The following is a 20,112-nucleotide window of genomic DNA, read 5'->3' on the forward strand; positions in this document are numbered from 1 at the left end:
TAACAGAAATAATTTATTATATAAACTTACTGTTGTGAGCAACCACCTGCAGAACATAAAAATGATTTTTAGGCAAGGTATGCATCCAAGACTACTATGAAAGACCACATCACAAAAGCTTATATGAACACCATTGATCTTGATGAAGTCATTTGTAAACATGATTATTATATGCTCATTTTTTTCTCCGTTAACTTTACATTGTCAGAATTGTGCAGTATATTACGACATTGAACTCATGTTCAATTCATACTGAACCCACATGAATAAAGGAACTAATTTCTATTTGCAAATAAACAATGGGCGCAGATGCCAGCACTTTTGATTTAATTTATTTGTCTGTGGACGAAGTAAACCAAATGTTTGAGTCATTTGAAAGTAGAGATGCCAAAGTTGACAATGTGGATGAATTCACAGACTAAAAAAACCAACCTTTTAACGAAGCAAGCGACTGAACCTGATATCAGAAATGTGCAGCAATTGCGATATGAAAACTACTTCGTAAACAAATTATGTATACTCGCGTAGTAGGTGCTTTATGTTTCTGTTGATTAAATTTGTTCTGAATGAACTAAAGCAGATGTTTCGTGGACTGCCACACAGCAGCTGCTTTGCTACATTCTGTGTTAACTTTTCTGATACAATGTTTCGGATTTAGGCAGGCATTCCTACAAATAACATGCAAGTGACAAGGTATAAACTGTCTTCTTTGCTGGTATTAAGAATGACAAAAAATATACTTATTGTTTTACATCCTGAATTTCCTCAAAATGTATTTTCTTCAGCAAATACGAATTACATGAGCCATGTCATGGGTTCTCAAGCTTGATTACACATTTCAAAATTGTATTGTAACTCTGACTATATTCCAAGTGCAATTATATCCTCCTTAACGCATTCAAAATTAAATAAACATTATATTCCATAGCGTCTTTTTGATAATTGCGATTGAAAGACTTCATATTTTCCCCACATTATGATTTTAACATTTAATGGCTGAACAGAAACACACTAGCAGATGTCAGCACGCTGCTCCATCAAAACTGAAATCCGATGTACTTCATGCAGAATCGGTATAGATAAAACCAGTCCAAAATCACAAAATTTCATAGAAACAAAAAAAAAAATACAGAAATCTATTCATTCCAGATCAAATGGAGAAGTTGTTGCAATGCGCATTTATTCACAATATGACTCCAAATTTCAAGTAGACCAAAATGCCATTTTCTTTCGAAAGTTATGTCTAGTGCACAACTAAATTCAAATTTATCTGGGCGGACTTATGTGTACATTAATAATGTTGTTGTGTAATGATGAATCTGTGCTTGTGTATTTAGTTTGGAATATGGCATACATTCAGTTACATTGTTTCTTGTAGTGTATTTTTGTTTATACAATTAAGCCTCAGGTAGAATAAGAAAATAAGCAAATAATAAAAGGTTACTGCATTTGTATGGGAAAATATGAACTCGTTTTGTCGGATGGATATAATGCACTCCTAAGGTTCTGCAGCATTTCCATCTGAAAAACTCGTTCATATTTTCCCATACAACTGCGGTAACCTATAAATATAAACCAGATTAAAGTACATGTAACTAACTGCAATATAAGGTATAATACTAGCAAGTGATACTGTTTTTTGGATTTAAATGCTGTTATTGTATGACAACAAAGGTATCACTGTAAATTAGCCTTTAAGTTACAAACGGTGTTATGCATGTGTTGAAGCTTCATGTGGAGAATGTTACTGACATTAAAATAACATTGGACCCAGACCGTACCAATCTTGAGCAGTTCTGACCGGCAGTCAGCAATCAGAATCTACAGGAAACAATTTAAACATGTCAGTGGTCTCAGCAGAATTGTATTAAATTTGTCACATTCCAGTCCAGACAATGAAAGGACATTCTGAATTCTGGAAAAACTTCTGGCTGACTTCAGAATAAGTTAGGATCCAGTAACAGTGCATCATTTGCTAATTGTTTGGAACAACACTGATGATGACTGCCACCAACATAATCCAGCAATGATCTAAGAAATGCTAAGATGCTTGTGTTGCATGTGGGTAAAATATGAATAGCTACAAGTTACTGTGAAAGGACTGATTTGATGACATAATGTACATAGTTTAATACACAAAAAATGAAATTTGTTCAAGAGTATCTTTTGCAAATTTGCACACCAAAAACTGGATCAATGAGAAACCTCCAACTTTCAATATCAAAATTCCTGACCAAATCTTAGAAATCTCTTGATCTTTCCTGAGCTATTATTCCTGTCATATGTATGTTGAAATCACAATCTACCACACCATCTGTCACAAATAAAACCCTGTCTTTCAGCATACAGCAAGATATATTATCATTTAACTATTTTTACTCTAACTGCTTTGAAATAAAGCAATAAAGGTCAGACAGGTATTAATATGCAGCAATAATTAAATGCAGAAACTTGTATCACATGACCTGCCATGTGACATGTTGTGTGACTGTCAGACCACCAGCATCTATATTCATAACTATAAATTTAAAGTCTCCTTTAACTTGTGGTCAGTCTTATGGACAGTTCAAGCCATGTTAAGAACAAGTGGTCTTAACCAATTACAAAAAATGAACTGACAGCCATCAACATTCCTGAATAATTAGGAGCATAAACTTCTGTCATGTGACTGCCAGTCCACCAGCATCCATATCCACCTGAAATACAGATAAGCACATAATGAAAAATGACATCATTAGGATTTATCTGTGTTGCCTACCCATCCACCCCCATTATAAAACAGAAAGACAATACCAAGAATATGAGAATCTTAATAGTAAGGTACACTGATTTACATACACCTGATTCGTCTGCATAGGTTATATATATATATATATATATATATATATATATATATATATATATATATAACAACACCAACACATAGAATGTGTGACTGGTGTCGCTTTAATGCTTCATCAGACTGAATTCAATATCATTGCTTATGTCATTAATATTCTGTTTCTAAGTGATCAATTAAATAAACAATATGACATAAACAAGATGACATCATAGCTTACATTTTTAACGTAATTGTCTTATACTTTAACAAATAACTGACATGGAGATATGCATATACAGCACAGATTAATGATATTTTAATACATAAAACTGGATCTTACAGATACATATACCTCTATTGATAACTATCTCTAAAATGTATGACTAAATAGAGATAAAGTTTCATTAATATTTTTATTATGTATAATGCACATTTTTTAAAAGATATAAAAAAAATTAGCAAATAAATAAATTTGAAAAAATTGATTAAAAAATATAAAAAATAAAAATAAAATAAATTAAAGATAAAAATCACAATATATTATATATTGATATATTATTTACGAATGTTCAATATTACATCAAAACTCAATTTATATAATACAAAATTATGGTGTGCATAGTACTTACTATCAAGTATTTTATAAATAATTAATCATAATGTTTTGAGAATTAGTTTAAAAATGCACTTTCATTTTAAAAGAATTAGTAAACTTATTTTTATGATATTAGTTTATACTTTCACTAATTAAGTTAATCTGCAAAGTAGAATAATATAAAAATATTCTTAACTAATTGTAAACAGGGGACATAATTCAATATATATATATATATATATATATATATATATTCAAATTTCCCCTCAACAAATTTCCTTCTGTGGCCAGGTGTTCCCTGACCAACAGTTTCTCTTCTTAAGCGGTCACTGGCACCTATCTCAGTCCATGCAAACAAAATTTTTGTTTCTTGAGGAAGGTATTAACAGGATCAGTGGTTCCCAACCTTTTTGTTTTGCTGCAACCCTAAATTGATCCCTAAAAGAATTCTCAGGCTTATGATATGATTTAAATAGGAAAAAAAATTCATCTGATGACCTTCATGACCCTACTGAGGACCCATCATGACCCTAATCTGGGTTGTGACCTAAGGTTGTAAACTGCTGGTAAAGTTCAAGTAATAATGTGCGAATCAAAGTGCAAACATTCTTATCACACTTGTACTAAGCATACTTGTCACACTTGTACTAAGCATACTTGTCACTTGTACTAAGCATGCTTGTCACACTTGTACTAAGCATACTTGTCACTTGTACTAAGCATGCTTGTCACACTTGTACTAAGCATACTTGTCACTCTGACTGGGGGGCCTCGAGTGGCCGAGTGGTCTAAAGCGTTCTCCGTTACGGATCACTGCCATCTCACCTCTGTCTGCGTGGGTTCGAGTCTCGGATTCGGCTAATGTGGGTATGTGAGAAAGCTTGCCAGTAGCTTCTTGTGGGTCGGTGGTTCTTTCCGGGGTTTTCCCGTGTTCTTCCTCCACCATTAATACTGGCCGCCATGTATAGCCTATCGTGTGTTGAAAAATGGCGTTAAACCCTACAACAACTACAACAACAACACTCTGACAGTGTAACTCAACCATGTCAAAATTTGAAATCAAAAGTGAGACAGTTTTTATCACTTAGGCACAGCTGATAACCTGAGTACAAAAATAATGACTGCTGATGACAACAATATTGATTTTCAAGAACAAATACTGATTTTTAAAACTTTAATGTGTACGTAACTATTTACAACATCTACAATCATTAGTAAAGTATGACAATAACTTAGTTAATTATTTAATGTCAAAGATGCACATGTTGCACAGTGACAGTAGCAAATTCTTTGTGCAGTCCAATACAGTGGTTAAAGACTGGCTTGGTAGCCTCGATTTCAAATGAATCAATCATATTTTAGAACTCTATTTACTCTAAGAATGGAACTGGGCTCCCATTCTAAAAAAAATGCAAGGAAATTCTGAATATAAAAAGAATCATTTTTAGCACAAAATTGTACACCAGCATTCAGGTCCAAAATACAGGACAAATATGGGGAAAATGGGACACTTGGTAGCTATGACAAGGTAGAGAGTCAAAGCAATTTGTTTCTGGATGGTGGGAAAAGTAGTTGTATTACTGCAGCTAAAGCGGAAGTATCCTTTTGTGCCAGTGTTACAGGTATAGTATATATATCTTCATCTATTTGCCAGTGATTTAAAACTGACTCTGAAGAAAAACGAACATCTCTGAGAAGAGAGATATGCTACATTCCAATTTATTGGGGTCAGGGGTCACTCAATATAAAAACTTGTCTGTAAAAACAGGCCAAGTTTTGGTTTATGGGTCATAAAAAATAGCCGTATATAATTTCATTTGATTTCCTATTCAACACAGGTTCCTCACATAAGCTGTCTTTTGATCTCTGCAAGGTGCACAAGTACTCTGTTTTGTAGCGGAAGTTATAAAAGCAGGCTGATTACCAAAGAGTCAGTTCTGTGTTGTACAACCATATGTAAACTATCCGTATTGAAATTACTGTTATGACAAGGTTCACAAAACAAAACTCAGATCAGAGACTATATTAAGTCAGTGGTGATTGAATTATAGGATGGATTAAAGTGAGCAAGATATTCTTGTGTGAACATAAATTTGGGAGAGATTAATTATGCTAATTGTATGATTCTGTAGATAGTGCACATAAAACAATATTGATAATGTAATAATAATAATAATAATAATAATAATAATAATAATGATGATGTAATAACAATGATATATATATATATATATATATATATATATATATATATATATATATATATATATATATATATATATATATATATATATATAGTATGTACGCTGTATCAATTGTTACATATATTTGATTTAATTTATATTTCATTTAAGTTGTGTTTGATTCGATTTAAATGTTTTGGGTTTTGGAGTCTTTTTATATTCTTTACATGTCGATATAATATAATTTTCCAGGAATTGATATTTTCCAGAAAATTCAGTTTGACCTGAAATTTAACTTAGATACCTAATAATAGAAACATTTGTTTCTATTTTTGGCTTAGTTTCCGGCCTTGATTGAGGGTCAAGCAAACAACTTCTTCAAAGAGTAAAATGACTGGTTCCTATCAAGGACATATGTGACTTTTACATGTAAACATGATCAAGTCATTCTCCATTTTGCAATATATTTCGCAATTAGGCATTTCTGAAATTGCAAAATTCTTACTATTAAAAGTGATGTTTAGAGAGAGAGATCTGAGTCCAGAGCTTTTAAATACTAGATGTCAACTTGTTTTCTTCTGTTGTGATCAGAAATGAACTTTCGAGTTTTTGAGTTATTAGTTAATTTTTCTCCAAATTATTTGGACTCTCAAAGATTAATTAGTTTCTCTGGAAATATTATTTTTGTTCATACAGAATTCTTGAACAAGGACATTTATTGAAAATTCTGTTTGCATAATCCAGCCAGTGTAATGGGATCCATGACACATCTGCTTTATGAGGGACAGTGTTACATGGCAATGCTTTAAAAGGATCACTGTAATAAACAGCTATGAATTTGATCTACAGCTGTACTGTAACAAAAAGCTATAAACCTGATCTACAGCTGTATTGCAACAAACAGCTATGAACCTGATCTACAGCTGTATTGTAACAAGCAGCTATGAATCTGATCTACAGCTGTACTGTAACAAACATCTATGAACCTGGTCTACAGCTGTACTGTAACAAACAGCTATGAACCTGATCCACAGCTGTGTTTTCACAAAAAATTATTATATTCTCATTTTTGTCTCCATTAACTTTACATTGTCAGAATCGTGCAATATTTTATGATATTGAACACCTTCATATTGCATGCATGTGCAAGGCATATGTGCCCCATAGTATTATAGTGTATTAGGAACTAATTTATAAACAAATCATGTACACTCATGTAGTAGACACTTTACATTTTGGTTGATTATCATTGTTTCTGAATGAACTAAAGCAGCTGTTTCTTGGATTGCCACATTCTGTGTTAACTTTTTTCATACAACGTTTCGGATTTAGGCTAGCGACAGATGCCAGTCAAGTCATAAAATTGCTGGGTGCCTACAAATAACATGCAAGTGACAAGGCATAAACATGTCTTCTTTTGCTGGTAATAAGAATGCCAAAAAATATACTTACAGTTTTACATCCTAAATTTCCTCAAAATGTACTTTCTTAGTTCTGAAACTCCGAATTACAATGAGCTATGTCATGGATTCTAAAGCTTTATTACACATTTTGAAATTGTACTGTAATTTTGACTACATTCCAAGTGCAATAACATCCTCCTTACTGCACTCAAAATGAAGTAAACATTATATTCCATGGTGTCTTTTTGATAATTACAATTGAAAGAGTTCATATTTTCCCACATTAAGACCCAAAACATTCAATGACAGAACAGAAACACACATGCAGATGAGTCCAGACACTGCTCCCTCACTGTACAAATCAGATGTTACTTAATTACTTAATGCAGAATTGATACAGATAAATCCAACCCATAATCATGAAATTTAGTAGAATTAACAAAATTACCAAAATCTATTCATTCCAGACCAATGGTAAAGTTGTTGCAATGCCGATTCATTTACAACATCACTCTAGACTGCTCTGATGGCCTAGTGGTTAGAGCGTCTGCCTCAGAAGCGGGAGGTCGTGGGTTCAAAGCCCTGCTGAGTCATACCAAAGACTTACAAAACTGGTACTAACAGCTGCCTTGCTAGGTGCTCAGCATTAAGAGGTTAGTGTTAGGAATGGTTGGCCTCGTGTAAGGATAATGTGACTGGGTGGGACATCATGCTACATGTCTGTGGCATGATGCCCCAGTGCTAGACGTCACTATAAACTGCCCTACTGCAGACATTGTAGTAATATGACCGAAAAATTGTTAAAGTTATGTTAAAAATCCTGATCACACACACACACAGTATAACTCTAAATTTACATTTTTAAGTAGACCAAAATGACAATTTTTAAACAAAATGTGATGTTGAGCACGTGACTAAATTCAAATTTAGCTGGGCAGAGTTATGTGTGCATTAACGTTGTTGTGTGCTGATTAATCTGTGCTTGTGTATTTAGTTTGGACTACAGCATAAATTCAGTTACACTGCTTCTTGTAGTGTATTTTTGTTTATATAATTAAGTCTTAAGTAGAATAAGAAAATGAGCATATAATAAAAAGATTACTGCATTTGTATGGGAAAATATGAACTCATTTTGTTGGATGGATATACTGCACTCCCAAGATCATGCAGTATATCTATCCAAAAAGACTTGTTCATATTTTCCCGTACAAATGCAGTAACCTATAAATACAAACCTGATCTACAGCTGTGTTGTAACACACAGCTATGAACCCAATCTACAACTATATATTTGACAAACAGCTAGAACCTATCTACAACTGCATTATGCATGAGATCCAAAACAAGTCCATACTGTTTATAGTTAAACACACCTAATACATACGCAAATTGAAATCCTTCAACATAAACAGATTTCTTTGTGTCTCAGAAAGAAATGAGTACAAAAGCAGACCAATAGATATCAATGTGTTGTCAAATTTCAGACAGTGACATTTGATAACTTTATTTACTGAAACTTAACATGGTCATATGTGAAATATGTCAACTCTGATCTCCAGTTACATAATGTGTTTGCAAATCGGAGTTGGTTTTGTTCATTACATTTGTGATTTAAAATGTAAATAATAGATCCAGACCCAACAGTTAATTTAATGTATGATTTTAGACACACAACACAGAACCAGACTCACCAAATACATTTTATTTCAAATGCACAAAAGAGACCGAGATTCATCAATACATTTATGATTTCAAATGCACAAAAGAGACCCAAACCCACCAGTAAAGTTATGATTTCAAATGCACAAAAGAGACCCAGATCCATCAATACATTTATGATTTCAAAAGCACAAAAAAGACCCAGACATATCAGTAAAATTATGATTTCAAATGCACAAAAGAGACCCAGATTGATCAATATATTTATGATTTCAAATTCACAAAAGAGACCCAGATCCATCAATACATTTATGATTTCAAAAGCACAAAAAAGACCCAGACCTATCAGTAAAATTATGATTTCAAATGCACAAAAGAGACCCAGATTCATCAATATATTTACGATTTCAAATTCACAAAAGAGACCCAGATCCATCAATACATTTATGATTTCAAAAGTACAAAAGAGACCCAAACCCACCAGTAAAGTTATGATTTCAAATGCACAAAAGAGACCCAGATCCATCAATACATTTATGATTTCAAAAGCACAAAAAAGACCCAGACCTATCAGTAAAATTATGATTTCAAATTCACAAAAGAGACCCAGATTCATCAATATATTTATGATTTCAAATTCACAAAAGAGACCCAGATCCACCAATACATTTATGATTTCAAAAGTACAAAAGAGACCCAGATCCATCAATACATTTATGATTTCAAAAGTACAAAAGAGACCCAGATTCATCAATATATTTATGATTTCAAATTCACAAAAGAGACCCAGATCCATCAATACATTTATGATTTCAAAAGTACAAAAGAGACAGAGACCTATCGGTAAAATTATGATTTCATTTGCACAAAAGAGACCCAGATTCATCAATATATTTATGATTTCAAATGCACAAAAGAGACCCAGATTTATCAATACATTTATGATTTCAAATGCACAAAAGAGACCCAAACCCACCAGTAAAGTTACGATTTCAAAGGCACAAAAGAGACCCAGATCCATCAATACATTTATTATTTCAAATGCACAAGAGACCCAGATTCATCAATATATTTATGATTTCAAAAGCACAAAAGAAACCCAGACCTACCAGTAAAGTAATGATTTCAAAAGCACAAAAGAGACCCAGACCTACCAGTATAGTAATGATTTCAAATGCATAAAAGAAGCCCAGACCTACCAGTAAAGTAATGATTTCAAATGCACAAAAGAGATCCAGACCTACCAGTATAGTAATGATTTCAAATGCATAAAAGAAGCCCAGACCTACCAGTTAAGTAATGATTTCAAATGCACAAAAGAGACCCAGACCTACCAGTAAAGTAATGATTTCAAATGCATAAAAGAGACCCAGATTCATCAATATATTTATGATTTCAAATGAACAAAAGAGACCCAGACCCACCAGTACAGTCATGCGCTCATTGCAGTCTTACATATATGAAATTCATATAACTTGTTTTTCCTCACCTCCTCTGGAGAGTCCCTGTCATCAATCATGTCTGTATCCAACTCATCATCATTTGTATCACTCTCATCATCATCATCATCTCCCTCATCTTCATCTTCATCATCTTCATCATCATATTGCTAAATCATATTAATACATGTTACACAATTATTTAAAATTTACTGAAAATTTTTGGGAGGGGTGTGGTAATGTGGTAATAGTGTAATAAATGCCTGTCACTACTGCATGATTACCATTTTGCAGGACAGAATTACCCTCATCCAAAATAGGAAAGGCCATCTTCCCATTACATGGAAAGTACAGAATATCTAGAACAAGAAAGAACAGCCACTCAGTCTAACTCCAGCATGGTAGACCCATACACAGTAGCAGTCCTTTTTTACTTTGACCCAGAATATTTGCGAGATGCCAACGAGTGTGGGGGTGAAAGGATGGAATCCTGCAATATTGACTGATAATTATTACATCATTAAACTTAGTTTACACCCACCCCCTTAACTACAATTTAACAGCATATGTCACTATTGCCTTACTCAGTTTACCAATGTGACAGGAGAAAGATGTCCTCAATTAAGCTGGTATAAAAATGATATATCTACCCTTATGGTAGAAGCGTCCACTACTTAAGTTGGCAGCAACTTGGGCAATTTATTTTTCCTGCAACTATTGAGCCTGTGACGAAAAAAACACCTTCACTCCTGTGTGCCGAGAACAAAAGCAGAAGGAGGAGAAAGTAGTAAGTGACTACCAAAACAATGGCTCTCATAATGTCCTCCGATGACCAATGAGTTAGACAGGAAGATAATTTCCTCTAAAGAGGTTCACAACCTCCACGCAAGAGAAGGAGAGTGTGTACCTATTTGTCTCTTCAGGTGTGCTACTACTTTTGTGTTGTCATGGGAAATTGTCACATGACTCCTTTTTCTGTTTACACACCTCTGTAGAGCCAAGAATTCTGCCCTTATTTCCAAATTGCTTATGTGATGGGTAGCTTCTCCCCAGGATAACAAATCCTGAAGAAATACCCCTCCTGGCTCTAAGTGAGCAATGCAACCCAAATTTTAACCATTAGTGTACAGATATGAGTGGAGTTTGAGAATGCACACTGGGTCTCCGGACAAATACCGGTCCTAACTATACCACCTGCTTGAGTTGTAACAAACATCTGGTCCTACAGAAATCCAACCTGACAGTGGATCCCAGTTCACTCTTCAGTTTTCCAAAAGGAGAAACTGGAGAGGGTACAAGTACAGACTTCCGAATACCATAAGGTCTGCTACAGATTTCAAGGTTTCTTTCAGGGATAGGTAAAGGCAAGGTGACAACACGATCTTGGCTTGAAAAGCCATCAAAAGAGCCTTAATTTATTTTATCCTGACCAGTGGAACATAAACTTGCCCTGAATTTGTGAGAAAGTTCACCCACACATAATACAAATACCTGAAGGAGATTAGCTCTAACTTCTCTACGCTCAGACAAGTGCTAGCTGGATCACTGAGGACCATCAGTGGGACAGATCTTGCAGGAGGGTCACTTTTGACAATGATGCTCTATTGCAATAACCAGTTGTCTAAATACTAGTGGATGGGGAATTCACAGCTTCAGGTGAGTAACAACTACTTCCATGACCTTGGAAAAAGCTCTGGAGCAGAGGCTAATCTCAACTGCTGGGCTCAAAAGTGATCCAGGCAAAACAGGAGGCATTTCCTGTGAAAAGGAAAATCTGGAATGTGAAGATACACATCCTCAAGGACAATGTCTGTCCAGTTGCCTTGCTTCCCAGACTGAGGTAGCAGTATCCACTTTGAATGGTTCCTACTGAAGAAACTTAAACTATTGCCTATTTTGAATGCCAGGAAAATCTGGAAGTAGAAGACCAAAGACTGGACATTTTCTATCCTTTCGGCTACACCCATGCACAGAAAGGTGTGCACATACTTCCTTATTGGAATTAATTTTGACTGTGAAAAAGGAAAACGAAATATTAGCATATATAATTATAACTGCTTGAGATGAAAAGTATTGAATAATAACAAAAAAAAAATTTTATTACAAAATATAACCAGATGGTACAGTCAAATTTTTTGTTCAAATAAAGACAAGGCTTGAACATGTTTTCATACCACTTGCAAAATGAGAAAATGATTAATAGAAATATGAATTCATACCTATACACAAAAAAAGTAACTGACATCTCATTTTCGTAAATAAAAGTATTAAGACTAGAAAAATTATACTTAAAGATATTATACATCAAAGTTTATTATAAAGCCCAAACTTGCAGTCCAGCCTGTGATAGCATCAAAGTTTATTATAAAGCCCAAACTTGCAGTCCAGCCTGTGATAGGATCAAAGTTTATTATAAAGCCCAAACTTGCAGTCCAACCTGTGATAGCATCAAAGTTTATTATAAAGCCCAAACTTGCAGTCCAGCCTGTGATAGCATCAAAGTTTATTATAAAGCCCAAACTTGCAGTCCAGCCTGTGATAGCATCAAAGTTTATTATAAAGCCCAAACTTGCAGTCCAGCCTGTGATAGCATCAAAGTTTATTATAAAGCCCAAACTTGCAGTCCAGCCTGTGATAGCATCAAAGTTTATTATAAAGCCCAAACTTGCAGTCCATCCTGTGATAGCATCAAAGTTTATTATAAAGCCCAAACTTGCAGTCCAGCCTGTGATAGCATCAAAGTTTATTATAAAGCCCAAACTTGCAGTCCAGCCTGTGATAGCATCAAAGTTTATTATAAAGCCCAAACTTGCAGTCCAGCCTGTGATAGCATCAAAGTTTATTATAAAGCCCAAACTTGCAGTCCAGCCTGTGATAGCATCAAAGTTTATTATAAAGCCCAAACTTGCAGTCCAACCTGTGATAGCACCAAAGTTTATTATAAAGCCCAAACTTGCAGTCCAGCCTGTGATAGCATCAAAGTTTATTTATAAAGCCCAAACTTGCAGTCCAGCCTGTGATAGCATCAAAGTTTACTATAAAGCCCAAACTTGCAGTCCAGCCTGTGATAGCATCAAAGTTTTATAACCACTGATGGTGTTATTCATTCCTTCAATTATATTCCCCCGTTTAAATTCTGTTTCTTAAAGACTGTAGAAAGCACCAACTAACAATGATGAATGTTTGCTTGACTACAATCATATACGAAAATGTTGATTAAAATAACATTATGTAGTCCTTGTGTACAAATTGTACAATGGCATCGTAATCAAGCACCTTTTGGGGTCAAAGCTATGAATATTTTGCTTTTGTTCTTTGAAAATTATGGACAAATAAATTTATGGTCAGCATGCTTATTTTTAATACCATCTGAGACTGTATAGCAAGGGGAATTAAACAGACACATTCATGTACAAACCTCAGAACTCTTTCCAATTGGTGTTATGTTGTAATCTTTCTTGGAAATACTTTCAAGCTGCAAAAAAGGAATGGTAAGAACCTTTATAAGAAATTAATTGTCAAATACAGTCATGTTTCCAAATGGAACATGTAAACATTTTGAACAATGCCAGTGATGCATGTAAATTTATCTAAAGGTATTGTGAATTGGTTTACTTTCTATGGGTGTCAACTGTTATACTTTAACATTCCCCCCCCCCCCCATTGCAAAGATGTTCTTGAGAATGCTTAAATCTGCAGACAGAATTCTCTTAAGATCATTGTTGTGCAAGCCCTGGACCCTCTGCATCTGGTTTCAGAACCCCATAAAACTGAGGGTCCATGGTTAATTATTGAAGTTCAACAGGTTTCACAGTCATAGAATAATGAGGGTCCAAGACGAAGCATTTGAAGATCCAAAATGTTCTAGAAGTACTTACAGAGAGCTCTGATGGGTTGAGTTAGCTGTCCTGTTTTTCTGCTCATAGATGTTTGGTGTTTAAATTTGTGGTTTATAGTAAAATCACACAAGAAAGTGTCCCTCTATTGAAAGCCAAATGACCTGCATTATAAGCGAGGGAATCTCATAATGAGTGATGTTCCAATAAGGCTTTGTCTGGATAATACTTAAAGACACAAAAATAAAATATTTAATGATGTGAAGTCACATTTTAACTTTTCTAGATCAGCCAATAATGAAAATTAAAAGACGAAAATGAAATAAATTAAATAGAAATGATAACACAAGTGATCTGAAAGCAAATCACAAACTTTAAATCATAATGAATGAATGAACAAGTGATCAGAAAGCCAATCATAAACTTCAACTGCTTCATGCTACTTTCATCGTGTGTTTTCTCTAATGTTGACAGCCACTGATGTGAAGAATTACAAGTGTTTGATAGCTACATATGAACTGATAGCCCAAACCAAAACCTGGAATACACCAAAACAAGCAATTTATTTACTTACAAATGCAATTTCTAAATAAATTTTTCATGTGTTTTTTTGCTGAATGCAGATAAAGCAACAATATAGAGAAAAATGCACAAGTTGGATAGAAAATTTGTGAAAAACACAGAATTTCATGCTATTGTAACCTCTGATATTAGTTAATCTTGAATGTATATGTACTACAGTTAGTAGCAGGAACAATTTATAACACGGTCATTGGAAATTCCTGAGATATGCCGAATATCACCTTTTCCCTTTTGATATTCAAAGGAAGTTATTCTAAAAAAACTAAAGCATTTCCTAATGGCAACTAACCTTCTAGAAAGTTCTTAATGTTTACAAAATAAAATGCTACTTATTATTAGAAGGTCTGTTACTAAAATTATAATATGTAACCTGGATAATGTCAGGTGCACCAGATAAATTGTAGGGGAATTCCAATAACCTAGACCCAGACCAAAATAAACGTTTACATGTACTTCTATTAATAATGATCCTGATATTAAACCCATACACATAAAAGAATATTTTAGCGATGTATTAGTTGTTTACAAAAGTCCAAATACAATGTTATAATACAATAGCATATAATGAAATAAAAGATTAAAAAATATAACAAACAAAATGCAAATTAAATATACATAACATGGTTCTGTTTTAAAGCAATTTATATTTTCTACCATTCTTATTTTAAAGTATGATTTAATATTTTGCAAATATTTGTATAAAAAAACAAATATTTTCCCTACATTATACATATTGTTTCTATTTTATAGTTGACAGTCACAAAGATAATGACAGTAAAATGACAATGTTCAATTTTTTAAATGGCTAAAGGAAAGAAATTATTTAATTAAAATAAGCAGAAATACATTTTTTAATATACAAAATATAACTTTGATTTGCGTATCTTGCACACAAATTTTGTAACGTGGTGTGAAAAAAGCAATGACATGAAATGTCCATGCAAATTCATAATTTATATTGTATCTCTGATTCCTATGCTACAGTTGCTTAAATGTCCTCATAAATTATAAGAATGCACTCTCTTTGTTTGCTCATAAAAATACCTTTATTTCTTATGTTAATGATGAGATATAGATGCAGTGTTAGTTATAAAATTGCCCTATCTTGTGTTTTGATTCTTCTTTGTTTTAATACAGTGCCGTGATATAACATTTATTTACAGTCATCCATTTGGAGAATTGATTTTGTGAAAAAAATCTTAGCATTTACTTTTGTTAATTGAAACAGGGATACAACCATGAAAATAACTGTTTTACTATTTTGTCCAATCAGTAAGTTCCCATCATGATCCTTATTAAAAACTCTGACTGCAAATCAGTTCCCTAATAGTCAGCAAATGAGCATGTAATAACAATGTGACTTACAGCAGACAACTGAATTTATAACACTGTTTAGAATTATATACTACATTAAAAAATTCTTTGTGGATGTGGCATAACTGCTCTTCAGTGACAGGGCTTTCTTTTACTGCAATCTAGGAATTGTAAATTAGTGAATATAATACACATCAAAGAATAACACACACTCATGTATTACCTGCAGTTTTTCTTTTGTGTGTAAAAAATATATTAGATTTCCCACAGATGTATATAACCGACAGGTTTTCATAAAGAATAATAAATGACTGATATCTGTGTCGGCTTCTTTTCATTATACACACAGTATAATATACAAGAGTATAGAGAATCATCCTATCTGTTTACCACTGAAAAGCAGCAGAACCATTTCAACCAAACTGGGTAAATTCATAATTAATTTCCTCACCCAGAGCAGTCTCAAACATTCCATGATGATGCCACGTGCTTTGTTATATCCAGGACAAAAGCTAAACCTGTCCATTACGTCAAAATCAATAAAATAGTCACCTACCCATAAATAACTGCCACATGGCATGAACTACACACTTTTCAGTTATATAATAAACAATAATAATGCCTATCTTCATAAATTTGTAAGCTATTAAAATGAAGATGCTCATTTTATAATGTTGATCTTGACTTCATGTTATTATGTCATCTTTAAACTTGGAGAAATTTAGCTGAAATGTAACTATATAATCAACATTAGACTCATTTAGCATTTCAAATTTGGTGCATTGTTTGAAATAGGAATAGAGCCTTTTAAAATATTACTACAACATGGTAATATGAGTAAAAATAAAATTGTAAAACATGTAGACATATATACCCTGCAGGAGGTGTGCATGGTAGGCAAAACCTTGCATAACCCATGTGCTATATTTGCTAACTGATAACATATTTTCCAGAAAAACATACTTCCAACATTTTGCTTTTCCATATGGGCATCCTCTGGTTTATTTCTACCTATTTAAATCTTTTCTATCTGACGGCAAATGGTCAGTTTACTTCAATATTATTTTTGTTAATTTTCTTTCTCATTTAACTAAATTGTATTAACTTTTTTTTACTGATTAGCTTTTCATTAAAATGAACTATGAAGAAATTTTGAAGTTTCAAAACAGTCCATTTGATAGCTAGACCAACAGTAGTTCTCCACCATGTTTTTTCTGAGACTGTTGTTGTTGTGGGGTTTAACGCCATTTTTCAGCACATGATATGCTATACATGGTGGCCAATATTAATGGTGGAGGAAGAACCTGGGAAAACCCCGGGAAGAACCACCGACCCACGAGAAGCTACTGGCAAGCTTTCTCACATACTCACATTGGCCAAAACTTTTCTGAGATTATTGGTGGTAAAGATAAATGGTGCTTGGCACTGTTTATGCTGGAGTTTTCAGCCTTTGACTCTAGTGTACTAATGGCAGCTCGCTAGCAATTAATAAATTTAGTTCAATGGACCTTTGTATGTGGATGGTAAGTAAAACTCATCTTCTTTTGACCCATGGCATTAAATCCTTTAGAACACACACTTTTTAGCATTATTTCCTGTCAGAACAGAACAAATATGTATCCATTGGTTATCAACCTGAAAATTTTTAAATTGCTCATGCATATGTGGAAGTGAGAAGCCCAACAGTGTGTGAGAGCCAAAGGTTGAAAAGTCTAGCACAAACAGTGCCAAGCAATGTAGGTCTCCCCTACCAGTAATGTCAGAAAAAAGCAAAAGGCAGAGTACTTGTTTGTCTAATCCAATAGCTTCATGTTCTACATGCCGACATTGCTAATTAAGTTTAAAATGTATCGCCTACAAATAATACAGTGACTTATAATACCATAAAGATCTTTCCAAATTTGATTATTTTTGTCTTGAAATAGAAAACTCTTCCAAAAGAACAAAAGAAGGCCAAATTAAGTTAATATGACATTTCTGACAAACATGCTTTCTATGTGATATTAATGTAACTCTGTCATATATGTTTACCACAAATTATATGTACAAAAGTACATTTGGTAAATGCTGATATATTGGAAGTGCTGGAAAACACATCACATAACGCACAAACTTTACAACATTTAATCTTGCCAAGAAAAGAAAGAATACATCATTAACATTTTAAATGCAAGCTTTGCTAAAAGAACTTGTGTTTGAAATGAAATGAAGGCATAAATATGAAACAGGGTATATTTCTAAAAAGGTGAAGGTAAATGCTTAAGTGCATCAAAACTGATGACTCAAGAATGTGAGCCTGGCTGTCAACAGATCGACCTTGTGACCTTTTACTACACTGGAAGCCTCATTTTAATTACAACTGCGAGCAAGTTATAAGTCTTGACTGTGTAATGTGATTTTGATTTTTAATGCAGCTTTATCTAAATTTTGGTCATATCGCTATGATGTCTGCAATGTGGCAGTTTTTATAGTGATGTCTATCACTGAGGCATCACATTATCCTGACACCAGACCGACCAGTCCTAACACTAACCACATAATGCTGAACGCCAAGCGAGGCAGCTGTTAGTATCATTTTTGTAAGTCTTTGGTATGACTCGGCCGGGGATCGAACCCACGACCTCCCGCATCCGAGGCGGACGATCTAACCATTAGGCCACCGGAGCGGTCACTTGCCGGTGTGTGTGCGTGCGTGAGAGATAGTCCTACATGTAAGACCTTGACGGTGATATTTATGTTTTGGGCGTCACTAAAACAAAACCAACATGTGCTATGTCTTATGTTATAGAAAGGAGAAAGAGAGAGAGAGAGGGAGGGAGAGAGAGAGAGAGAGAGAGAGAGAGAGAGAGAGAGAGAGAGAGAGAGACCCAGGACTGGTGTTCTTCCTCTAGTTCTGACAATTCATTTTCATCGTCACAAGGCTTGTCAACAGTAAACCACAAAGGATCTGTTGCAGACGGAATCAATTTTGGAAACAAGGGCGCGGACATTTTGGACTGGTAAGTATAAAGTTTTAACGCCGGTTCCAAGCCATTCCGGATATGTGTATCCCTCTTTATTAATCATATTATCAACAATACATTTAGGAAAATCATTAACCTTTCTTTTTTATCCATAACTAATAATTAGGTAAAACAGAAACGCAACTTTAAAAAATATTTTGCTAACTGAATAAATTAAGGTACATATAATAATGTGCAAACTAACTAATAAGCAAGCAAATGAACAAAGCACGAAAGCGGGCACACCCACAACACACACGAAATTAAATGTATACACGCTTTATAAAGGTAAAGTTATAATATTAAAATGAAATCTCACCTCCATTCAATGGTAATATGATTGCTAATTTTATGAAATTGTGCTAATTATTTCAGTATACTGGATATATTTTGTCACAACTCGCCACACCCTTGATTGCATGGTTGCGTATTTAACTTTAACTAAAATTACAAAATAATGACAAAACTAAACTAGACAGCTACATCACTACAGATTGCTTGGGTCTTAATATTTAAACATGTGTTGGAAAATAAAGCAAGTAGTGTATGGACACAATTTGTCTAGATTATGTTTTTAAATACTGGAACTCAACTCACTCAAGATCCCATCAGCATACAATTGCGTATCCAATTTGTATTTGAAAAAATCATTAATTGGTGAAATAATGGTGCAGAAACCAAGCACGACGGACAGAGAATAGAGGCGAATGGCTCATGTAAATGAAGTTGAATGCTGGAAAGCAACATATGTTCGAGAGCTTTCAACATTAAGGTACTGAACATAAAAGGAAATAATCTTACATTGGCAGCTTTCATCGCATTACTTGAGAAATGGATCATTGTTGTGTTAGAAAACCAACAATACCCATCGAGAAAAACCCAACAAAATAAAAAACAAAATCAAAACAAAAAAGAATAAACAACCCCTCCCCCCCAAAAAAAATACACAAAAAAACCGCAAAAACCAACATCAGAATGTATTTTTTTTCTTCTTCCAGCAACAATAAACAATGGGAATAATTTTTACCCGCGATGGTTTAATACTAATCTCTTTTTATAGTTTTATTGACAAAAATTGTTAAAGGTTATAAATGTATGTTAAGTCTTGTCAGATTCAGTAAGATTTATGTCTAGCACTAAAGTAATAAAGTAATGTAACATGTCAGTATGCTGTTATTCTTGTCCCTTTACTTTTTTTTGTGTTGCTACTTCTACTATTTGTTATTTTGGGTTTGATAATCTTGGCTTTATAGTAGGGATTGAGTATATAAATACGCA

The 20,112-nt window shown here is 33.8% G+C and overlaps 1 protein-coding gene across 2 annotated transcripts; it reads right to left on the minus strand.

Moving 5' to 3' along the window:
* On the minus strand, positions 1-18,830 carry LOC149796596 (anaphase-promoting complex subunit 15-like). Of its 2 annotated transcripts, XM_089961319.1 has the most exons (5): positions 18,700-18,830; positions 13,519-13,575; positions 10,151-10,270; positions 7,052-7,093; positions 1-2,696 (listed from the first exon to the last, which is right to left on the minus strand). In XM_089961319.1, the coding sequence occupies exons 1-4, from the start codon at positions 18,820-18,822 to the stop codon at positions 7,088-7,090; spliced, it is 306 nt and encodes a 101-aa protein (XP_089817445.1). In that variant the 5' UTR covers positions 18,823-18,830; the 3' UTR covers positions 1-2,696; positions 7,052-7,087. The 2 variants fall into 2 exon arrangements, with proteins under 2 accessions (XP_089817445.1, XP_089817444.1); XM_089961318.1 differs by lacking the exon at positions 7,052-7,093.
* Between the last annotated feature and the right edge of the window lie 1,282 nt (positions 18,831-20,112).

This window comes from Sinohyriopsis cumingii, chromosome 6 (assembly GCF_028554795.1).
Source record: "Sinohyriopsis cumingii isolate HCF-2022 chromosome 6, ASM2855479v2, whole genome shotgun sequence".
NCBI classification, from domain to species: Eukaryota; Metazoa; Mollusca; class Bivalvia; order Unionida; family Unionidae; genus Sinohyriopsis; species Sinohyriopsis cumingii.